Raw genomic sequence first — 24051 nt, forward strand, 5'->3', positions numbered from 1 at the left:
AGCAGGACATTACACAAACTCTAGCAACTACAGGAATGTATATACAGTAGCCTACTGATATAGACCATACTGTATACAGAATAAAAAGTAGGCAGCGCCGTATTGACAGTCAAAGACTATATCAATTTCAGGATGAAAAACCATCCAATGTTAAGGTTAAGTAAAAGCATATTTTATTCTGTCTTGCTTCAGTTCCACGCCTAAAGTCTTGTTTATGTTATAGGTTATATTCCCATTCACAGTCTTTTAAATTTGTATGCAGTCTTTGCATGGCCTTGTCCCATGAACTTGTATTCTTTTGGATGCTGTACTTTCTTTATTTTGTCTAGGCTATATTGAGCAAGTGTATATGTATTGTTTATTTATTTTAAAATGAAACATTAACTAAACAAATAAACAAAATGTTCTATACATTTCTTTTATTTAGCTACCAAACCTATATGAGATTGGTAAATAAATAAATAAATAGAATGAATGCTTAGTATGTCTATAATTATTTTGAAAAACGACCATGATAATTTCACCAGTTCCTAGTTTGCCTGTTTAGATTTTAAACATATTGGTGTGCTGACTTTTTATACCTATCCATTTTGATCTTTCTGTGAAATCCATCTCACCTTTATAGTGACAGGATTATTTGTACCACCTCCTCGCCCCTCCATAGGTAGGCTGCGGGGATGTTGGGTGTGTGTGCGCGCTGACAGGTAAAGAGCTGCCGTCTTTCGGTGAGTTGCGGGCAATGCAGCGAACAGATTTAGTAGCCTAAATATTCCGAAATGAAGGTTCATACCAACATCCAGAACAATTATGTTCACGTAACTAGGCTCTAGACCTATGGGCCGGCAGTGAGCGTGGGCGAAGAGACCGCAGGAACAAACGGGAAATTTAACTGTCAGCTGGCCGGGAAAGCCGATCACACCACCCGGCTTCCGGGGATTCAGGGGCCGCATCGGTTGACGGCAGACGTCGGTCGGTAGCTCGGGGGAAAGGGGCGAGCAACCACATCATCGCCGACATCCACCTCTCGATTTCAGCCACTTTCGAGATGTCAAGAAAGCTACAGCGGACAGAAATCTGCGCCGACTGCAGTGCGCCAGGTAATACATCAAAATAGACCACTGTACTGGAACAATACGTCCGAAGGGCGACATGGTGGGACAACAGGGCCCAGGCTGCGGTCGCTGTCAGCGGGTCCGCAGAGCAGGAAAACGGCCAGGGCTTCCAAGCGTCGCTTAGGCCCAAAATAAACAGTGAAAAATAGGCGTTATCGCAACGGAGAATATCCTTAGCTAATTGCAGCTCAACGTTAATGTGCCCCATTGAGCTGCTTGATATGTAAGTTATATTTATTTGACAGAGGCCATATGTGAGGACGACTACTTTGTTTGCTGTAATAGAAGAGCTGGGTGTCAGACTTATATCGCCTTCCTAATCGGACAGGCGTTTGTTTTGATTTTCGTGACCGGGACAGACTTCTTAGCTAACATGTTAGCTTAGCCTGGCTAACGAGCTGCTGATTTGGACGCACTGTGTTACTCGCTGTTATTAACATTGAGCTTGCACTTAAAGAACTAACATATAATATCATTTTTATATTACAAAATCCTAGTGTTGTTGTTGTTAGCGTTTGCCTGTGGCGTTTTTAAGCTGTATGCCGTAACCAGGGCTGACATTAATAGGCTACCTTAGCTAACAGCAACGGGGTTAGCTAACTTTTGCCAAACACCCAAGTTATTGCTAAGCTGATTCAGCCCCAGCTACCAGCCAGTCGTTTAACGGTACCTGACATTAATCTTTGGTGATTCATATAGACTGTTGAAACATATTGAGGATTGTATATTTTAACAGTATTTCTACTGTTCTCCTCAGTTTAGTAATAACATAACGTTAGTCACTAGGGCTGACGGAATTAACTGGGCAAATTAATTTGAAAGCCACATTTAACCTGGTTCGGCTTCAAGTCGGAAAGAATTCATAATTCACTCGTTAGATGGGAGTATTCTATTCATATTGCTGTGACCATTTAAAACTCGTTTTGTCGTAAAGTGAAGTAGCTGGAGGTGATATCAAAACAACCTTAGTAACATTTTTACCATCCTTGCATATTGAGCCTCACATGCCCTCCTGTTTGGTTTGAAGCACATGATTATAACCGCTCCACCGTGTGTGTGTGTGTGTGTGTGTGTGTGTTGCCTGCATTCATTCATGTGTATTACAACAGCTGCTCCCACTGATAGCAGAGGGTCCATCAGCTCGGTGTTCAAAATCTTGCTGGCTACACCTTGCTCCTGATTTATCACCTGAACCTAAACCCTCACACCACTATACACGTAACTAACTTCCTGCTTTCACAAATGTTCATCTGTCCTGTTGCCCTGATTGCTTTTCCCAATTTATAATGTGACCAGCATTAACCAGTTGAAGCTAAACATCTCTTCTTGAATGCCATAGCAACTTCAGTCTTCTGACTCTGACAGATTAATCCTGTTAGGAAAAATGGAAACGCATGTTTGTTTGCAATAGTTTATTTACATGGGTTTCTTTTCATTAATGGCAGTCAGTGTATGTGTTACTGGCTATATTCTGCTTACCATCTTCTCTCTGCATGTAAACCCTTCCTGACAACATTGTGTTGTGCAGAAAGCTGACCTAGCCACTGGTGACAGGCCACCTCCCTACTACACAGATTTGTGTCACATGTGGGCACAATTCAATGGCATGTCTGCAAAAAAAATGACTGATACTGTACAGTTTATAGTAACAGTGAGTCATGTTGTCATGATGGTGAACAGATTCAGTTGTATAAGAAACGGAAATTCATTTGCAAACATTTAGAGCAGTTTGACGTGGCAAAAGTGTTGTATTGTCAAGTCCTGCTGTTGATGTTGTGACTGGTGTTTTCAAAAGCAAACGAATAATGTGTGAATTAAAATCAGCTGTGAACTGACATGAGCCTCCAGCAGGACCTACATGGTAAATGGTAAATGGGCTGTATTTATATAGCGCATTTTTCCACAGTGTGTTGCACTGGCCAAAGCGCTTTACAGGAGATGATACACCATTCACCCATTCACACACAACATTCACACACCGATGATGACAAGCTGCCATACAACGGTGCTAGTCAAGCCACCGGGAGCAATTCGGGGTTCAGTGTCTTCCTTAGGCATGCGGGGAGACCGCAGGCATAAAATTCATACAATGCATAAAAATAAGCACTATCAATACATTCATAAAAATGATTTTATGTCAGAATCTTCATTTATTCCATGAGGGAACATAGTAATCAGATAACAGGTCCAAAATGCTTCACATTGTATGAAGGCTACGATATGCTAACCCCTGGACATAGGAGTAAAGCTTAACCTCTCACACTAAGGTGGCATATTTGAAACGTATTAAAGCTCCAAACACTGCTTACATGTTGCTCCTTGAAATTAAAATGTTGTTCAGAACTGTGAGGCAACTCTAGTTTGAAATATAAGGCAACCTATTACAAGTTTCATTGTTGACATAGTTTATATTTCAGCAAGAGTTTTCATGACTTTAAATGACTTTCAGCAGAAATACTCATTTTGATATATGACTATGCAGGCTTAAGTGACAGTTATAAAAACAAATGTCAATTCTGTATTTATGAATTATACCAACTTTATTTGAAATTATGTAATGCTCAGATTTGGCCACTACCTTGCTGCCAATAGTCTGTCCAGGTCTAATAACTTAATGGTGTAGCCTCATATTGATCCTTTGGGCCAAGCAGATAAAATAGCCTGTGGGAGTTTTTATATTTATTACACAGATTAAGGAATTAAATTGCTGCATTTCAGCCTTTAAAGCCCACAGGCTGTTGTTCTAATTTAGGCTATCACTGTTATCAAAGACATTTTGCAATTGTGGCAACTTTTTCTGCAGGCAGAAGACTTAAAAAACACATCAGTTCATCTGATGATGGCCTATTCTAGCCTCATTAATACCATAAGCCCAGACGGTTTTACCTCAGCCTGAGTGACTAACACAGAGGACATGTGTATTGTGCATGCAACATGTGCTTGTTAGTGTGTAACTGTTATTTGTGAGCTTATCATCACATCAGGGTCTTGAGGGTAAAAACATGACTCAGACTGTGACGAGACTGCTTGTGTCAGTAGACTCACATTGGCATTGTGTATATACTGTATGTATACACCGTCAGTGAAGCATCACTAGTTTTATAATAAGCCGTGTATGGCTGAAAGTTCAGTTTACTTTATGTGTATGTATATGTGTGTGTGTGTGGCTGTAGGAGCGCGCACATTTTAGGAATGTGGAAATTATAATGTCTGGAATTTTCAAAGTCTCAAACTTTTACATGAAATATTGCTGCAATATTTAGTAAAATAGGTAACATATGATAAAAAATCTTAATGGATTTGTGCTGTCTTCATATGTTTACAGTACACCGTTTCGTCGTTCTGATTGTCCACGCTGTAAATCTGTTATGTTGACCTGTTCTGTACACATGACATCTATTGCATGTCTATCCATTCTCCTCTGCTGCTCTTCCTAAAGTTTCTTCCTTCTTCCTTAAAATAATTCTGATTTGGTTCAACTGTGCACTTTTATTCAAGCTGGGCTCTGTTTATGCAATAGTTGATTATATGGAGTGTGCTGGGCTAAGGTGGAATATTAGCACAACCCAGCATAATATGGAATATACAGTGTGTGTATGATCCAGATTTAACTGGGTGTTTTGTACTCCCACAGAGCTGCACCTAGTCATAGTCAAAACACCCCCCAAAGCCTGACTGCTAATTCATAATCACCTTTATTTGGCCAAGTATGTTACACACAAGGAATTTGTTTCCAGTACAGAACCGATAGCAGCCATCTGCGGTGCCAACTCACACTGATGGCTCTAACCATCAGGGGCAACTTGGGGGTTCCCTATCTTGGCTAAGGACACTTTGACATGTGGTCTGCAGGCACCGAGATTCAAAGCTCCGACCCTCCGGTTGGGAGACGACTGCTTTCCCCACTGAACCACAGTTGCCCCCACATATTGTTTTTTTTTTTTTGGTATTCCTTATAGTAACTCCATATTTTGTTCAGCACTTCTGTTAATTACAACACTGACGTGTTAATACTGCCATTTGGCTCATTAAAAAGATGCATATCACATAAAGTGCAGGCCTGCCTTTGCTGTCAGTGTGCATTGTACTGTACAATTGCACAGTCCCATGTGAATTTTAATAGAGTTATAATTCTAATTGGAGGCTTGGTGACAGAGGACATTGTACTTTACACTTTATGCTGTTCCTCATCTTTTCGTCTGTCACTCTGTGTACACATCTGAATGTTTCATGACAAACCTATTGCAGATTAACAAATGAGAAAATGTCTGAAGAGAGCATGTTTGACTTGACCTTGACTGGAGTTGGTGCAGAGCAAAACTGTAGATAGAGCAGATGTCTTTCTAGGGAAAATGGCACCATTGAGTCCTGTTTTAGTAAACTGTAATTTAGACCCACCACATTACAGTGCTATTTTTTTAAGGGGTGTATTGTAGAATGGAGAAGAGGATTGTTCCTGCAGCCTGGACTTAAAATGAATGTTGTGGTGAAGCAAGTAAAATTCAGCACATTTACATACGATGATATCTGTCTGTTTGTCTGTTAGACCCGGGTTGGACCAGTATCAACCGAGGGGTCCTCATCTGTGATGAGTGCTGTTCAGTCCATCGCAGCTTAGGGCGCCATATCTCTATAGTCAAGCACCTGAGGCACAGCGGATGGCCTCCTGCCCTACTGCAGGTAAGCTTGCGAAATGAAGAGTGAGAGGAAAAAAGAAATAGGAACAGGGCCCCAGAATACCACTACACAACTGGGGAATGGTACATAATCTGACTCAGCACTGAAGGTGTAAGTCCAGTTTTATCTGGTTCAGTGCTTTTCTTCTTGTAAATATTACATTCTATTACTACCCTCCATTGGTACAAATCTAGTAGGTATTTACTGTATATCTGCTGTTGTCAGTCTGTCCAAAATGCAGGTTGAGTAGCACTGTGTTGCTTCAGCATTATCTTGTAATTACAAATGTGGGAGTGGGGTTTTTGTTTATATTGTACGTATGTATGTTTTTAAGATGGTTCAGACCTTAGCCAGTAATGGGGCTAACTCCATATGGGAGCACAGCCTCCTGGACCCTGCTCAGGTGCAGAGTGGTCGTAGGAAACCCAACCCCCAGGACAAAGTCCAGTAAGTATACTCCCTACAGCCTCAAAATACTCCATGACATCCAGCCACACACACACACATCCTTGCGGTCATCACTTACAGGATCCGCACACAGACTTACATTTATTTCCAGCAGACTTGCTGTAACCTTAACCAGAACTGCTGCTTGCCTAAGCTTAACCCTTAACCTAACACTTGACCAAAGCCAACACTTGCTCTAACTTTACACCCCACCATTTTTATAAAGTTTGACAAATTAGTTGTGGGGCCCAGCCTCCAGTCCCACAAGTAACTTCTGGTCCCTGCAAAGCAGAGTGCTCCCAGTGTTCTGTTCTAACATCAAGAAAAAAATTGTTCATTTTGCTGAAGTTACAAAACATCTTAAAATGTACTATACTGTATGCCCCAGTTTTGTCTTTGTAAATCATGCAGTAATTCAGCAGTAACCTATCAATTTTGGTTGGTCTTGACAGCATTTAAATTTGTACTCAAGAGTTTTTATGTTCAAGAGGGTGGGTGGCCTTTTTGTGATTTTCACCTACCACAACTAGTCAAGGAGATGTCAGAAAATGGAATCGAAAGGAATGAATTGCCTTTCAATCAAATTACAAATTCATAATTTGAAAACAGTTCACAATTCATGCATTTTGATATAATTCCATATAATTTTCCCTCATGGTGTTTTACTATGGACCATGGAAAATGGTAACCATACTTGTATAATTGAATGGAAAATGAGATGAAGGCGTCTTTAGTTTCTGAAAGGACACCTATAATACAGCTGTAATTGTTGCTTTGTTTACCTCTTACATTCTCTTTCTGTGTAGTCCCACTAAGTCAGAGTTTATTAGAGCCAAATACCAGATGCTGGCCTTTGTGCACAAGCTGCCCTGCCGTGATGATGATGGTGTCACTACTAAGGACCTCAGTAAGGTGAGGGCTCACTGTTTTGACCTTATGAGTTCAGGTTAGTTAGCAAAAAGGACATAGCCAGTGTTAGCACAATGGATGCTTCACTCGTAGATGTCAGTAGGAGATCTTATGCATGCTCACGGACTTACTCACACAAAAATGCACACTCCCAGATAGGTAAGGGATTTGAATGACACAGCAGGATGTAATAATGATACAGGGTACAAGTATACTCTGCTGTTAAGTATGTGAATGTGTAGTCATTATGGTTGTGATGTGTCACCAGTAATAATTTGGAGCATCAGTTGTGTGCATCATCAGAAATTAACACACCACATACGCAGCGTGCTGATCAGTGCATTACCGATAGGAGGAGTATGTTAAAAATCAGTCATCCAGGGATGCTGGCTGCCCACACAGAAGACAGTCAGCACCAGAGAGAAAAGCAGACAGAAATGGAGGAAAGGTCTGAAGAAAAGCAAATCAGTTAACCATATAGCTAACTGCCTCCTCTACCTCATGTTTGTTTTTGCAGCTCAAAAGCAGTTGCTCTCAAGAGAATTCCATTTGCCAGACAGGGCAACCCACTAGTGATTGTATTTTATGATGCTCCAGGCAGACATAAAGTATGCAGGAAAGTGTGAGCACAAATCCCTTCAGAACGCTGTCACGTAGCTATGTGTATGCATGGTGAAAATGAAGTATATGTGTGCCCTTGCTGCAGAGCTTCAGTGGGGTAATAAGGCGATTCAGCCTGTTTGTGTCTCTCTGTGAAATTTAATCTTCTGTTAATTTAATGTTTCTGTTTCTCTTTCTCCTCTCTGCTCACCCTCACTGCTTCTCTATTAGCAACTTCACTCCAGTGTGCGGACAGGGAGTTTAGAAACGTGCCTTCGACTCCTGTCCCTCGGCGCTCAGGCCAACTTCTTCCACCCGGTCAGGAAAAATCTACTTGTTGAACTCACTCCATCATGTTGTTCAGTTATTCTCTTGTCCTGACGTGTGTGTGTGTGTGTGTGTGTGTGTGTGTGTGTACCTGAACTTTCAGGAAAAGGGCACAACCCCACTCCATGTAGCAGCCAAGGCAGGCCAGATCTTGCAGGCTGAGCTGCTAGTAGTGTATGGTGCAGACCCTGGAGCACCTGACATCAATGGGCGCACACCAATGGACTATGCTAGGTAAAAGACAGTGGAAGCACACTACACTAATAGCACAGTTTGCCACAAGAGAATGGTGAGGGGAAAAAAGGTTAAAAAAAAAAAAACCACAACATGAAAGTAGAATAATTTGTGTCTGTTTCTGTGTTTCAGGCAGGCGGGCCATGTAGAGCTAGCAGAGCGACTGGTAGAGTGTCAGTATGAACTGACAGACAGGCTAGCCTTTTACTTGTGTGGACGGCGTCCAGGTACCTGACTGTATCAGTTTGTATGCACCTCACATACCTTTAAATGTAAAAGTTAATCTCAGTGACATACTGTGGTAGCTTTTATCCAATTATTAAGTCTCCTCTCTCCTCAGATCACAAGAATGGCCATTATATCATTCCTCAAATGGCAGACAGGTATGGAACATGAGGTGACTCTTATATGTTAAGCACCCTGTTGTGCAAACATGGTGTGGTTTGACTGCATGAAAATATCTTTGTTAGTATACTTGCACCTACTTGACTTGCTATACTTCTATGACTGCTTCTTCCCACTTGTCTCCCCTTAGCATGGATTGATTGATACTGATGCAGTTTAGTGTTCTGACCAGAGGGTGGCACCATAGTATATGTAACCCCACCCAACAAAGGAGTTTGATAAAGGAGATTTTTTTTGGCTTCTTTATCATAGCTGGCTGTTTATCAAAGGCAACTCAAATGATTTAGATGCTCAAAGTTTGCTTGGTTTATTAATCCTAAATGGCAAGTTTGATTTAGGAGCTCCAGAGGTGCATAGTCAGGCAATGATACACATTTGGCAGTACTTGGCTCAGCTTCCTTCAAATAATAGAAAGGAACTCAGTTTTCTCAGCTGAGTCAAAGTAGTAGTAAAAAATATACTCGTGTACATGTAAAGCAGCAAAACCAAACTCTTTTTAAAATGTATTTGTTACTTCAATGAGGCTTACTTCTGAGCTGCCCTCTAACTCTGCTTTCACTTGTATTGTTCTGGTGAGAATACCAATTAAAGCTTTTTTGATGTGGCTTCTTCTCTACCACTCTTTCTGTTTCTTCTTTTTTCTCACTCATTTTCTGTTCTCTCCATTTCGCTGCGCTTGGTGGAGCCAGAGCTCGTCCTAAGTGCCCGACACAGAGGTATCTTTACCTTCCTTGTTCTTTTTCCCCCAGAATTTCTTCCTTCATATCATATCATATCCCCTTGCTCTGCTATCTCATCTCTTGTAGATTTCCCTCTTTTTCAGTGGGTTTACAGTGGGAAGGTTATCTGGCCTTGAACTGTTATCATTAGCCAAGAGGGCGGTACAGTTAGTTTTGAGAGAAAATATCTAGGCGAATTGAGGCTCTTGGGATAGAGTTTCAGACGACCTTCTGCAGTAATTAAGGTGCTATTGTCCCCAGGAGAATCTTACATTTCCTCATATTCAAATTATACATTAGCATATGTCCTTAGTGCACATAGTAACACAAAGACAATAACACCACACTCTTAAACAGACATTCTAAATATTCTTTTACATCATCCTTGAGTCCTTGTAATCTTTGGGCACAAAAGCCAAGGTTTTTTTTTTTTACTTCACATCAGTGAGTAAAGCTTTTTACATGTAGTTGCTTTATATCTATTTAATCAGACTATATTATCATCTGCTGTACTCGAGCTACATACAGAATTAAAGATTAGTGATATTTAGCTGTTTTTAGCTATCTAGCTAATAGCCTGCAGAAGCACAGATACACCCAGTCTCTGGGACTCCTGCAGGTTAACGTGGATTCAAAAAGTACTCCCCATTATATCGAGCCTTTTCAGTCTGACATCCTCTCTCCCCCAGTTTTCCCTTTTTAGCAAAACACCTTTCTCACTCCTCACCTCTTGGTTCTCTCTCCATCTCCATGTCTTTTACCCACCCTCCCTCTCCATCGCTTTATTCCACTGTATGTTTGTGATGCCCGTCTCACAGTTTGTTTGTTTTTTTCTTTTAGCCTGGACCTCTCAGAACTGGCCAAGGCAGCCAAGAAGAAGCTCCAAGCGGTGAGTTGGGGTGAATTGAGATTAAAGTTATTGCTCATTTACATCATAGTGGTAATAACTGTCAAGACAATAGTCTGAGCCAGTTTTCTTGAGTCCTGGAAAGTAAGGTAAAAAGGTGTTTGCTAAAAGTCGTTTGGTGTAACTGCCAGATTTTCTGTCTCTAGCCAAAATAATGATTTGTTCTAAGGCCATCTCCTGAGCCATAGAGAATGCGAGTAATCCAAAAACTGAGACCTGTCAGTTCTCAACTTTGGAAGGACTTTTGTTATAGATTGACATATAGAACCTTTTGGAAAGATGTGACTGTTGACTGAAAATGCCAGGCAACAGCATGCCAAGTAAAATATTTAAAGACTTCAGCCCAGATGGTTGTATATCAGGTTGATTTCACATAGTTTTTTTTCTGTTGTCTCTCTTACGTATTTTTCACATTGATGTTGTTGCATTTGGCATGTACAAGCATACCTGTTAATATATGAAGTCAATTTTTTTGTGTGTGACAGCTCAATAATCGTCTCTTTGAGGAGCTAGCGATGGACGTCTATGATGAGGTGGATCGCAGAGAAAACGATGCAGGTGAGGCTCATCCCCTCCCTCCTGATTTCCCGCTTTTGTCATCTGTACGGTAGAAATGTCAGCTGGTGTGTAGAAGCTAGATTTTGAAAGAAACAGAAAATTCCTCCACAGACACCCTTTACCTTAATTTTGAGAAGACAAGGGGGAGAGAAAAAGAGAAACTCACGATATAGATGTTGAGAGGGCAGAGTGAGGAGAAAAGGAAAATGACTGTTGAAGATGAAGGCCAAGTGGAGTGAGTGAGCAAGGGAGGAGGAGAGACAGAGTGAGTAAGTGCCTCAGAAATTCTTCAGTCTCTCTCCTCCTCCTCTTTGGCCCTTTCTCGCTCTGGCTCCTTCTCTTTTTTCCTTTTCTTCCCCTTTTCTTATTTCCCACAGTAACAGTGAAATTGTGCTTTCTGAGAGACACACCACAGGTAAGTGGCAAGGACACACATGCACATACGTTTAGCTGCACACAGTGGGAGAGCTCAGAGCACAGCAGTGCATTTTAGGGACTGGAGTTCAATTTTAGGATCTACTGTACTATTTACTGTGCTTTGTTTATGTCTGTTGTATGTGTGGGCGGATGGGTTCTGGGTTTGGCTGCACGTGTTCCGGTGAAGACGACCTTGTGACTTAAACACACACACACACACACACAAGTTTACTGTATTTTTTATTCTTTTGCTTCATGTATTTGTCTCTAGTGTGGCTTACGACCCAGAACCACAGCACTCTGGTAACAGAACGCAGCGCGGTGCCCTTCTTACCAGTCAATCCTGAATACTCTGCCACACGCAACCAGGTAAACATGCACACACTCATACCTACACAAACAAATAATCACAGGTCTCATAAACATTTGCATTAGCTGGTATCTTTGCATACTTATAAACTGTAGACATTTTTAACCTAAAGACAAACTTGGAAAGACAAACAAAGAAGGTGAAAGAACTTGCAAGAAAAAAAACAAAAAAGCCTGGTGATATCTTGCATATGGGGGAAGCCAAGAATGAGTGTGAAATTGACAAAGGATGTTCTTCAGCTGTGAGAAAGGAAGAAAAATGTAATCTAGCTGGATTTTTCTCGCTCTCTTGTTTGTCTAACCCGTCTTTCTCTCACTCTCAGTGTGAGAGAGGGAAAGAAATCATGTCCTCGCACATAGTTTCTCCTCAACTCTGTGGCTCACAACATTGACTTTTAACTTGAGCATCCACACAGAGAGAAAAACACCCACATCCCCATACTTGTTCTGCCCTGATTGGACAGTACACTGAAAAAAAAGAAGAGTTGAAACTTTTGCCTTATTTTGTCTTCCAAAGTGGAGTCTTCTGAATAGCACATTGCTTTGTGTGATAATCTGGTTTAGAACCTTGGTGGAAACTGACCTTTTTATTCTCTTGCACATGTTTGTAAATGTGTGAGCTCTTGCCATAGCTAGTCCTCAACTTCTAAGAGCTTTTTGAAGGTTAAGACTTGGTTTTATGGTTCAGTGTTAGTATTAGGTACAAGTCCTGGTTAGTGGTATGGTTGGTGTTAGGTATTTAGTTGTGGTGGTTAAAGGGGTCTGAGGAATTCATTATGCCAATGGCTGTTCTCACAGCTATAGAAAGACACGACCGTGTGTGTTGTGAGTGTTCAGTATTACTGTGTTTTTCCACAGCACATGGTAGCTGACCACAGTAGCCACACAGGCAGTGAACCACTGATTGTGGGCTGGATTGTTTTTGTACACTGTGCAACTCAAAACTTTCAGAACCTTTTCTGACTTTCAGACAGTCATGACAGTGTGCGCATGTCTTAAAACAATAAAGTTTTAACTCATGACTGGTTCTCTTCTCTCCCTAACTCCCATCAGGGCCGTCAGAAGCTGGCTCGTTTCAACGCTCGGGAGTTTGCCACACTCATCATTGACATCCTGAGTGACGCTAAAAGGAGACAACAGGGGAAAGGTCTCAGCAGTCCTACAGGTGAGAACTGGGAAGATGTGACAGACATAATAGGACTAAAGACTTTAATAAAGCTTTTTAAAGAACAGCAAGGGCTCTCATAAATTAACCTAGTTACATGCATGGATAGATACATTTCACTTTGACTTTTCCCAATACTTCTCTGTACAACAGTGTAGAGCTATAAAATGTATTTAAAAACCATTTTAGAAGCAACTGTGATTATAGCTGCAAGCAGCAACAAGGTAAACTGGATCCAGTCCAGCAATTTAGGGAAGAAGGATAAAAGGATTTTCAGGATTATTGTTAGTTCGTATCAGATGATTTCAGTATATTTTTATCTGTATAAAAATTTGTCTGACATTGTCTGCATCAAACAGCTGGTTCTTATGTGAAACTAAAATGGACAACCCTGTTAAAATAAGTTGGAAACGAGGCTAGACAAAATCAGTTGGTAGTCTCATCAGTTTGAGGATTCCAGAGAAAAGATGAAGAGAAAGAAAAAGGCTAATAGACACCATAACTGAAAGAACTGTAATAAATGAACACATTCTTCCCTTTGCCAGACCCATTGGATCTGAGCATTGATGATGACCAGCATGACTATGACAGTGTAGCTTCTGATGAAGATACAGACAGTGAGCTGACTGCACAGAACAACAACAACACACAACGCAGCAACCGTGCAAAGGTATAGTACTTGAAAAACCAGTTTACATGCATACCACATGCATATATATATTGCACAGCTAACAACCGAAAAATGCAATACTTTTTCAGGGTAAAATCTACAGATGCACAGCTCTGCACATGTTGACACAGTAGTAGGTTTTAAGTGTTCTTGAACAATTCAGTCCTATTCCTCTTGCTTAGCCTCTGAAAGATTAGATAATAAATCTTTTCCACTGTTTCCTTTTTAAGACTGCTTGTCCCAGTATGCTTTGCGGGGAGTGGTCACAGTCAGGGCTGCCACATTGCTCCTGAGTGATATCATCAGCTATTTTGGGTCCTTGTCAGAGATGAATTGTTCATACAGTATGCCTGTGTGTGTTGATGGAGGCAAGAGGAGACAAAGAAAGAGTGGGAAAATGGTGCAGATGTGACAGTGGTAGAAATGACAAGGTAAATGGCCACTAAACTAGTAGCTATCTGCTTTTTCTGTGGACTTGTTTAGCCCAGTGGGCAGAACCATAAGTCAGATGTTCAACTCTCATCTCCACACTTGAAATATGTGCATTTATCACTTTGTTGTGCAGATAAGATTGAACAGTGCTATGGTATCACATGGCATTCAGTTGTACTTTGTGTATCATATTATGAACTTGGGGAATTTGGACAGATGGTAGAATTTGAGTGATAATGTAGGTGGATGACTTATAAACAAAAAGCTTTGAAGAGTCATGTATGAGCGAAAGTTTTAATAGATCCATTTTAGGGAGTGGTGCGAGACTGAGTTCAAGAATGCTCCCTGGTCACAGGAAGTGGGGGTGGATAGTGCATTGAGAGCAAGAACTAAGGCTCTACTGTTTATATGTGTGTGGGATCAGCTGTAGTGCTACCCTGCAGGCTGTAGCCCAGCCCTCGTCCTCTGGTACAGAAGTAAGCTCTGTTTTTATTTTACCCAGCTGAAAAGGCGTCTTCATATCGCATATCCCCATATTAACTCTTCTTAAAAACTGCATACATTATATAGTATGGACAAGAAAAACACTGGAGAAATTGGGTTTGTGGTCCAGCCAAACCTTGATAACTACCATGATGTCAATTTCTTTACTTTCCCTCTGTCTTTGTTTCTGTCTCTTTTTTTTTGTAACCCATTTGTCCACGTGCCTGTGTGTCCTGTCAATCCAGAGTATGGACTCATCAGACCTGTCCGATGGCCCCATCACCCTGCAGGAGTACCTGGAGGTGAAGAAGGCCCTGGCCTCCTCAGAAGCCAAGGTGCAGCAGCTGATGAAGGTCAACAACAACCTGAGCGAGGAGCTCCGACGGCTCCAAAAGGAGGTATGGAGAACTGAGGGGCTGGTCTGATACAGTTGAAGCACAACAGAAATGTTGAGAAATGTGGAGCAGGATAGAAAGCAGAAAGTGGAAGTTAAGATATTTTATTTAATTTTGTCTTGTTTAATAATGGACAAGAGTAACAAGATAAGGAAGAGAGATGATGCAAGAAAGGTCCGCATGAATTCTTTCTCAGAAAGGTGAACAAAAGGACCTAAAATGGGGACATTGGAAAAGAAATTCTGATGGGGATAATGCCTAGATGGCAAGGGTGTATTGCAGAACACATAAGGCCAAGTGACAAAGCCGTGTTAGCAAATTGAGAAGGAAGTATTGATTCAGACAGAAAGAGGACAAGATGATGGAGAGACAAATGAATATTTTAATATCTTGGCAAGCTGATGTATTTTTCCTGACAGGGTGTCATTCTCCCACACTGTTGAATTTACTGACAGCTTTTCAGTGTTATCTAGAAACTAAAGCAGCTGTCATGTCACATGTCATGTGGAGCGAGGGTGCTACAAATACCCGTTCTCATTTTAGCTGTCATTTTTAGTTCATTTTGATAGCGCTCATTTGTTGTTTATAGTCGCTTCACTGGGTTTCTTGTGAGCCATCATTATTAACTCGGTGTATCCATTAGTGGCTGCCTGTGTCTGCTTTATGTTACTGTTGATTCATTCATGAGTTCTTGTTGTCTCTTCACCAAGAATTTAGGGAAGAGTTGGGACAAACATGCATTTGAACATGGAAACACTTGAGCAAAAACACTGTGAAAAGAATGCTATGGCATTAAATTAGTCCATAGTACATGAGTACAGGTGAACCCACACTTCCCCTCACTGACCCCTGTAAAGCAAGCCACATATATATGCAATTATATAGCCTTCCAGCCTTTCCCCAAGACTTAATCCGTACCTCAGCATGTAACCTGTTGAAGTGTTTTTACCACACATTCCCTCCCAACCCAGTGCTCGTGAGTTAATACATGAAGCCCTGTATGGATTTTTTTACTGTACTTGTAATAATGGATGCTTGTCTTTGACCATTCAGTTGATACCCCTCCCTTCCCTTCACTCTCCCCATGTCCCTCCCTCCATCCTTTCATCCCTCCCGGCTCCCTTCCTCCTCTCCTGTAGATCACGCGGATGCAGACAGAGAACAGTGCACTGCGGGGAGGCCAGCAGGCTGGGGGGTCAGCCAGCCATGGGGTAGGGGGTCCTGGTGGAGGAGGAGGAGGAGGAGGCTACTGGCAAGGGTGTGTGATACGAGGTGTAATGGGTGGAGGGAGTCTGATTGGGTTTGGGCCAGTAGCGGATCCTCCTGGGCTCTCGGTGCCCTCCTCGGGTGCCTCCGACTCCCATCTCCACCGAAGGAATCGCCAGGCCTTTTCAATGTACGAGCCAGGGGCAGCCCCCGGCCCCACGGCCCATGGACCCCCAGCCCTGGACTCCCTGGCAGCCCGCCTGCAGCCCCTCAACACACCCAGCGTAAGTTAGAGCTCCCCTGGCCACTTCTACTTCCCACTTTCCTTTTGGTGGCCCTGATTGGCTTTCTTTGGTGACAGTCCAATCCTCATCTTTCTATTTTCACTCCAACTCTCTCCCTGCATCTCAGTTCCTAGTCTTTCTCTTTGAAAGGTCCAGTTGTGCACAATGCCATTTAAATTTGGCAAGTGTAGCACTGTCCATGAATAATAAGGCCCCAATCTATGATTTTTAGCACCATAGAGAGGGAAGTGCACAAGTGTGACCTGAAGGAGAAAGATGGGGGGAAAAGGGACTGTCTTGTTTGTTCGGTTGCCTGGAAGCCTCTGATGCGCCGCTCTCTTGCCTGCTCTGCACCCTTTGGCCTTTAAATTTTCAACCATTTTTGACCTCTCAGGTAGTGCTCTGCTGCTCAACTGCTGCTTATTTGCTAGCATCACACACATGCACAATTTCACACACACAAAGAAGCAAAATTTTGTTGGGGCTACAGTCTGAAAAATGGAAATATCTCCAAACATTGGTTTATTTTTATTAGTAAAGTGGCTAATAACAGACAACTAGGTGACAAGTTACAGCACTCAACAGCATTTAGCCTGCAGCATATGTGAGACTACAATATGCAAACACAGCCAAACCACACTGTCAACATTTATGGACGTTAAGTCGGTGTCCAGTTCACCATCTTTTTACACAAAGATTTACCTGTTTGTCTGTTTTCTTTCTGTCTGTCTGTCTGTCTTCTCACCTGTCTGTCCCTTGCTCACTGCAGTGCAGCCGTGCATCCTCTGGATGTAAGCATTCTGTCTGTCATTGCATTGTTTGCCATTTCATCTTCAAATGTAGGATTCTGTCACACTGTGCATCACTTATGCTTATTATGCATTCTAATACTGGAGATCAACATTAGTTTTACGGTATGTGTGTAGTCATTTTTAGATGCTCTGTGTGATGTGTAGCTGTTATTCAGCGGTTAGTTTAGTTAAAACTGTTTGCATTTCAGTGTTAGATAACTCTAGAGGCATGTGGTCATGATGGGATGATGGGTGAGCTGCCAAGTTGATCTGGCGCTGCTCTCACTTGGCTCCTCCATCTTGTTTTTCTGCTGTTTATAAAAACATCTCTTCTCTCTGTCTCCACATTCCTTTTTTTAATCCATCTCTTTCTGCTAATCTTTCATTTCCTTCTCCATCTCTGTTTCTCTCTACCTCCTTTTCTGCTCCTCTCTTTGCAGGTAAGGAAAGGTAGCACAGGAGGTTCCACTCCATATGGAGGTCAGCATTTGTCTGGGTCTACAGAGATGGGCAGATACATGGTGAGTTCTTACTTTGTTTTTCCTAGACAGATTTTCTGACCTTCGTGATCCTGCATTCAGTCCATTTAGGAAGCTGAGATTATAGGCTTGCAAAGGTTTGTAATAGATACCCTGATCCTGCAATTTTACTACAGAAAATTTCTCACAGCCTGCGATAAAAGTCTGGTCCAGATGTTCAAAAACCAAAGATAAAGAATCTTCAAATGTGGCTGCAATTGTAAACATCCCCATATAATTAGCATTTTTCTGAATAAAAGTTTATTTAAAAGATTCAAAAGAGCTGATTTAAGCAACTTTCTAGGGACGTCTTGTTGAAATCATCACATAACATTCAAATGGGAATAAATGCTTGATCTTTGTGGCAGGTGGCATCCATTAGGCTCTGTGCACCGGAACAGCACAGGAGGTTTGGTGTGATGCGTGATAATGGCAATGATGGCATATGATGATGTGTTTCCATCCCTCAGGTCCCTAAACCAGAGAAACACGGCAGTGGCACGGATAGCGACTATGACAATACACAAACATATGATGTCTCGCTAAGGTCAGATTCACTGCAGATCACTGTACGCACAAGCATGTGTGTGTTTTTAATATGCATCTTTAGTTTTCTGGAAATAGTTTTACTTCCTGCTTGCACCAGTTGCCAGATACTTTGTTATATGTTGTATTTAAGAATTTTATTCTGAAATTAAATATGCACCCACAAAAAACAGTGATTTCTGACATGAAAGTAGAAACTTGTTTATGTACATGTTGTATGTGCATTAAAATACTGAACATTTAAATAAGTCTCAGACTGATAAATATTGTCCGTGACTGTCGGTTCTGCTTGAGTCCAAGTTGTTAATTAAAGTGTATTTACATTTCTCCATTTCAGTATGGGCCGCAGCAGTGAGGAGGAGGGTCGTGGCGAGTCTGAGGAGGGAGGCGGGGAGGCAGGGGAGCCGGACCCCACCCTGCCCTGCACAGAGGATGTTATACTGAAGACTGAGCAGGTTACTAAGAACATCCAGGAGCTGCTCAGGGCTGCTCAGGAGTTCAAACACGACAGGTAGGTGAAGGACACACACTCCAGAGATAGATAACAGAGCCATGGAAAACATTTTGTCTGCTGTAGAAGAAATACCGCAAATTATATCCATCAGACAAGTGCAATCTGATCTTCATAATGGGGTAACACATTGAGTGTCAGGAACATCTAGTGCCAGAACCATCTGTTTCTTTTTTTTTATTTTTTTATCACCAGTTCTGTTACTTTTACACCAACCAGCACTAACAAGTGCACCAGGTGAATGCATTACTGTGAGTGTCAGAGAACAGCCACATTTAGACACTTTCATACCTGTAGTTTGGTAAATTTGCTACAGATCAAATGAAAACAGTCATATACTGTTGTCTTTTACTTCTTGTCCCGTGTATTCACACAATTTTTTTCCCCACAAGAATTAAAAGGAGTAAACCTGATGTTTATCTGTGTGTGTTTATATATATATTTATTAAAAACTGACAAGGGACAGGACAAGAAAGAGGCATCTTTTACAGCAGTAATAAGGGAGGAGTACAGCATCACATGATGTTGATTCACATATAGGTGTTTTTCTGTGGGGTCAATGGGTCAGCCAGCTTTAATCGTGCAGAGCTGGTCAGGGACAGGTTTGCCTCTGCTTCCATTCTCTGCTTTCAACAAAGCCGGCTCATCGAGTCACATGATTGGCTGATATGTTGTGCCCGGGGAATGTCCTTGTATTCAGCATTGACTTTTTATTCATTATTTCATTGCAGCAAGACTTGAAAATGGAGTCTCTTATGTGGTCTTCTGATGAGGGGCTAAACTAATGCCTAGCACCAAGGGTGCCATGTTGCAAGCTAGCACCACGACGCTGACACCACACCATGAGTTATGCATTGCTTCTCAGCAGCTGGAGCCATGCCCACATACAAGATGCTGATGTTTTACAGTTCAGTGCAAACACAGCTACGCTGACTCAGGAGCAGCTTAGCACAGCTCAGCCCTGCCAGGCCAAGGCACACACAGTGGATGGAAAAACATACGTTACCATGATTACCAAATGATTTTACATAAATATATACATTGCTTATACAGATGCCATATTGCAGGATCACTTCCTGAACAGCTCACAATTAGTAGATAGATTTGAGAGTAGGTTTAGCCATCATACAGTATTTATAAGACTCATCTTAATGCGATTGGTTCATTTGCTTTCAGACCACTAGAACAGAATTGGCTTCAAAGCAGAGCGAGACCCTACATTTCAAGCAGTCTCAACATGGTCGTTAGGTCCACACTAGAGTTTGACTGACAGCTTTCACACCAGCCCAAACTAAACTACCACTAGAGACAATAGACTGTATATAAAAGAAGAAGAAGCTTTATTTTATTGTAACATTATGACACGTACAACGAAATTTTGTTTGGAGCCGAGGGCCCCGTGCCGCTGCGTGCATACGCATCACCATCACGGGCAACTTAGGGGTTTCAGTGTCTTGCACAAGGACGCTTCGACATGTGGACTGCAGGCAGGAACCTTCAACCTTCTGGTTGGGAGACAACTGCTCTACCCACCGCAACGTTGACCCTGTGGACAACGTGTCACCACTTCCCCTCCGCTATGCAAGAGTGAAGCCAAAATATCGTTAATACGGCGGCTGCCTTCTCGGCACTTTGCAACCAGATTCTGCACAGTAGTGACCAAGTGGTTGAGTGACTTATCAGACCACCCACCAAAGCCCCTTTTTATATAATCAAAAACCTTATTTAAAACAAACTAACCAGAAAAATGACCACTTGGACACACATCCAGGTGATCATACCTACTAAATACAAAAAACATCATGTTTAGGAAAAGTTTATTTAATATGTACTGTGAGTTTTTGTTTTGGCTCATCCTGTTCACTAACATGGAGTGGGTGGGATTTAGGACCTATACTGCCGTCAACCAGCAGAGGTCGTCGATTGAGTCACAGTGGCTTCATTTCTGGGAGCTGTCATGGTGTCCATCTTTTATACAGTCAACGCTAGAGACCTGGTTTTAACTGAACCAAACATGTTACGTGTCAAAGCACCCATCGGAGGGTGCTCAACCATTTCAGCTGATTATTTAGATTATTTAAGAGCAATGTTGTTGCCACAGTCATTATTGACTACCAAGTTAAATAACTCATTTCTCTCTTCCTTAGTTTTGTGCCATGTTCTGAGAAGATCCACTCGGCAGTCACTGAAATGGCATCACTCTTCCCTAAAGTAAGTTTCCTGTACTTCTACTTCCTTTCTCTCTCCCCTTTTTTCTCCTTCACTTTTTTGTCTCAGTGTTGCTTTCTTTATCTTCCTGTCGGTTTATGTCCTCCACTGCCTACCGTGTGAGTTCAGTTTGGTTCCCTTCATTTCTCCATAGCGCCCAGCGTTGGATGCAGTCCATTGCTCTCTCCGCCTTTTGGCTTCCAGTGCCTCACGGTTGCAGGTGGAATGCCGTAAGGCGGCACCCTTGGAGCCCGGGGCCCCTGCAGTGGACTACCAACTCCTCACTCAGCAGGTCATCCAATGCGCCTATGACATCGCCAAGGCTGCCAAGCAACTGGTCACCATCACGACTCGTGAGAAGAAACAGTGACCTGACAAATGCATGACGGGAAGAATGGACAGAGAAGAAGGAGAGAGGACAGATCAGCGCATGGGTGGGCTAAAGGGGAAGGCAAGACAGAGGGATGATCTGATCACACCTTAGATGGGAGGACAAGGGAGGGGGAGTGGCTGAGAGAATGATGGTCACAGTGAAGAAAGAAAAACTAGAGAGAAGTCTGGAAAGTGCATGGAAAAGAATCCAATGAAAGCTTTGATTATTATTATTTTTTTTATATAATAACACTACAGAGGACTGCAAACAGGAGAAATTCCACAAATGTGGAAGTGCAAGTAGGGGAGAACAAGTGGAAGAAGCCAACATGAGAACTACAGCTTGAAGCAAACTAAACTGTTGGAATGAGATGTGTATAATAAACTGCTTAAAGTGTGAAAAGCATACATGAAAAACAATGGTGGCCATGTACAGTGAACTGGATCCCGAAATGTTACTGCTTTATTTATTCTCACCTGTCACTTGTCATTCCTCCCTCTCTGTCTAAGCTAACCAGGGAGGGACGAAACAGATGCTGCGAGAGAGGAAAGTAGGTAAATCATCCATGACATACTGCTCACCATGTCCAACCTGCGAGGAGTCAGGACATTCCTCGTCTCCTTTCCTCTCTGGCCCACTCCTTTGCCTTCCTCTCTTTCTCCAGCTAGACATGGGGCCCCTCTGTCTCCTATCTCATCTCAAATAGGATGAGCCCGTGGTGCAGAGAAGGACCCCTGAGACCCATCTAGCTCAAACCCACTCCACCCCCCACCATGCTTCCTCTTGGGTTAGCTTTGGCAGGGGTCAGCTCCCCTGTTGTTGGTGGTACACAGCATGATCTGGCATGTTTTCATTGCTTTCTTCTCTCTTTTTCTTTGTTTTAATTTTTTTTTCTTTTGAATATGCAGATTGGTTTGGTCTGCACCTCTAAGGACAAACAGTACTGACTTACAAAACACTTACACTGGAATAATTGATTTATTGTTATTGTTTATCATGCCTATTTTTTGTATTGATATTTTTACTGACTGTCATCTTGATTTAACTGTTTATGTATGTTTATTTCATTGTCTCAAATATGATTCTCATTTAGTGGAATAGGGAGACGGATGGGAGTATGTGGTCAGCTTCTTGCTGGGATTTAAGGAAACATACATACACATAAACAACCTGTGACATGGTCCTCAACATTTCTCAAGCACTCCATTTCTGGGTGACAGTTGAGGTTTTTTTGTTTAGTTTTTTGTTTTTAGTTTTTCATGTTATGATGCATCCTATGGCCAAGCGGTTGAACAGTTTGCCAAAGGGGAGAATGTTTAGAGGGAGAGTTGTTTTTGGTTTTGAGTTTCTGTCAGATTAAAAGCCCCTTGGTGCATTATGATAGGACCTGGATCAAAATGCTCTTTTCACATATCCTCAGCTGTCATTTTGTGCTTGATTTATCTTACAATTTGCCTCATTTAACAGAGCCAGTGGAATCATCTCAGAATCAACCCCATATTCATTTCTGCTATGCCAAGCAGGATACTAAAATCAGGCACACCATTTGGTTCAGTTTGCGTATGAGGACTAACCCCCTGTCTTGATTTAAAGCAGTATGTTATTTACATGGCGGGTGTGCTCCTGGGTACTTGTATTACACCGCAGCTATAATTTGCGTGTGTGTCAGCACACTATGACATACCCAGTATGTTGCAGTTAAGCTTTAAGTAGACCTGTGGAAGCACTACATCTAGCAACCTGGAGCATCTTGTATGGATGAGGGATACTCACTGCATTTGTTCATTTGAAATTGATTCATCCACCTCAAGTGTGCTTGATTTAGTTTGCCACGTATCACGCCTCCTTTTTGATAGATTGATTCTCTGTCCTGGTCTGCTGATCTGGGCCACGGAGCTTGTCACTTGTAGCTCACTGTCTCTAAACTCTGCCAGTGGGAGATAGCATTGAGAACAAAGATGTTTTTTTTAGCCTACTGTAGGTTTAAATCTTGTACTGTGCTGGACAAATATGGTCATATCTGTAAGGATGCCGATGGAATCTTAAAAAATCTGTCCGAGCCTGCCAGGAGGGCCATCCTCTTCTATTTCTGATTCACCTCTAACCTTTCTGCAGCTCATTTCTCAAAGCGTTTGTGGCTTTAATAGCTGGCGGTTCATTCATTGATATATAATACTGCTCATTAAATTTACTGATATGAAATACTGACCTCATCCCTTGAACACAGTTACATCAAATATTTGTTTCTTTTTATATTGCTGCCTTTTTAATAAGAAGCAATTAGCCCCAAACACATTGAGAAGTTGATGCTCCACCACTGTCAGCACTTCTCTGCTCAATTTATTCATGTTATGTTTCTTCACTTTTCCCCCTGATCATCACTTGGGGTGTCTGACTGTCGGTGTTCATCGGTCTCTCACGCAGTTGTACACAACGTGTCTGGAGAGGGAGGCTGGGTCGTTTGCACTGTTCCCTGTCGAAAGGAATCATGTCCAGAAGACTCTTGAAATGTTTCATTGATACATTGATTGCCTTTGCACATCATCATCATCATCTCCTGTTTGGCTGAGTCACAGTGACATACCACGCCGTGCAACACATACACGTAAACACACATGGGGCCAGTAGAAAAAGCCTGTCCCTTCAATCGTGATTGCCCTAGTTTTAGACTAAATATATGGACATATATTTTCATGCTATATTTTCTATTAAGCTAGGGTTATATTTGTGAGATATTATGTCTTTTTGTTGGCCAAAGTGGGCTTCAGGCCACAGGATCAGTTCACCA

At 42.0% G+C, this 24051-nt stretch overlaps 1 protein-coding gene across 4 annotated transcripts; it reads left to right on the top strand.

Moving 5' to 3' along the window:
- Positions 1–581: 581 nt before the first annotated feature.
- Positions 582–23842, top strand: git1 (G protein-coupled receptor kinase interacting ArfGAP 1). Of its 4 annotated transcripts, none has more exons than XM_020585996.1 (21): positions 582–1097; positions 5659–5792; positions 6124–6236; positions 7043–7148; positions 7977–8063; positions 8176–8306; positions 8439–8533; positions 8647–8689; positions 9401–9427; positions 10271–10319; positions 10823–10895; positions 11584–11681; positions 12735–12846; positions 13392–13516; positions 14677–14829; positions 15966–16316; positions 17548–17628; positions 18096–18172; positions 18509–18682; positions 20830–20893; positions 21045–23842. In XM_020585996.1, the coding sequence occupies exons 1-21, from the start codon at positions 1046–1048 to the stop codon at positions 21258–21260; spliced, it is 2361 nt and encodes a 786-aa protein (XP_020441652.1). In that variant the 5' UTR covers positions 582–1045; the 3' UTR covers positions 21261–23842. The 4 variants fall into 4 exon arrangements, with proteins under 4 accessions (XP_020441652.1, XP_020441676.1, XP_020441660.1 ...); XM_020586012.1 differs by lacking the exon at positions 582–1097 and adding an exon at positions 1132–1335; XM_020586020.1 differs by lacking the exon at positions 15966–16316 and having other exon boundaries at positions 583–1097.
- The last annotated feature ends 209 nt before the right edge of the window (positions 23843–24051 follow it).

The sequence above is a fragment of the Monopterus albus genome, unplaced genomic scaffold (genome assembly GCF_001952655.1).
Source record: "Monopterus albus unplaced genomic scaffold, M_albus_1.0 scaffold8.1, whole genome shotgun sequence".
In the NCBI taxonomy this organism is placed as follows: domain Eukaryota; kingdom Metazoa; phylum Chordata; class Actinopteri; order Synbranchiformes; family Synbranchidae; genus Monopterus; species Monopterus albus.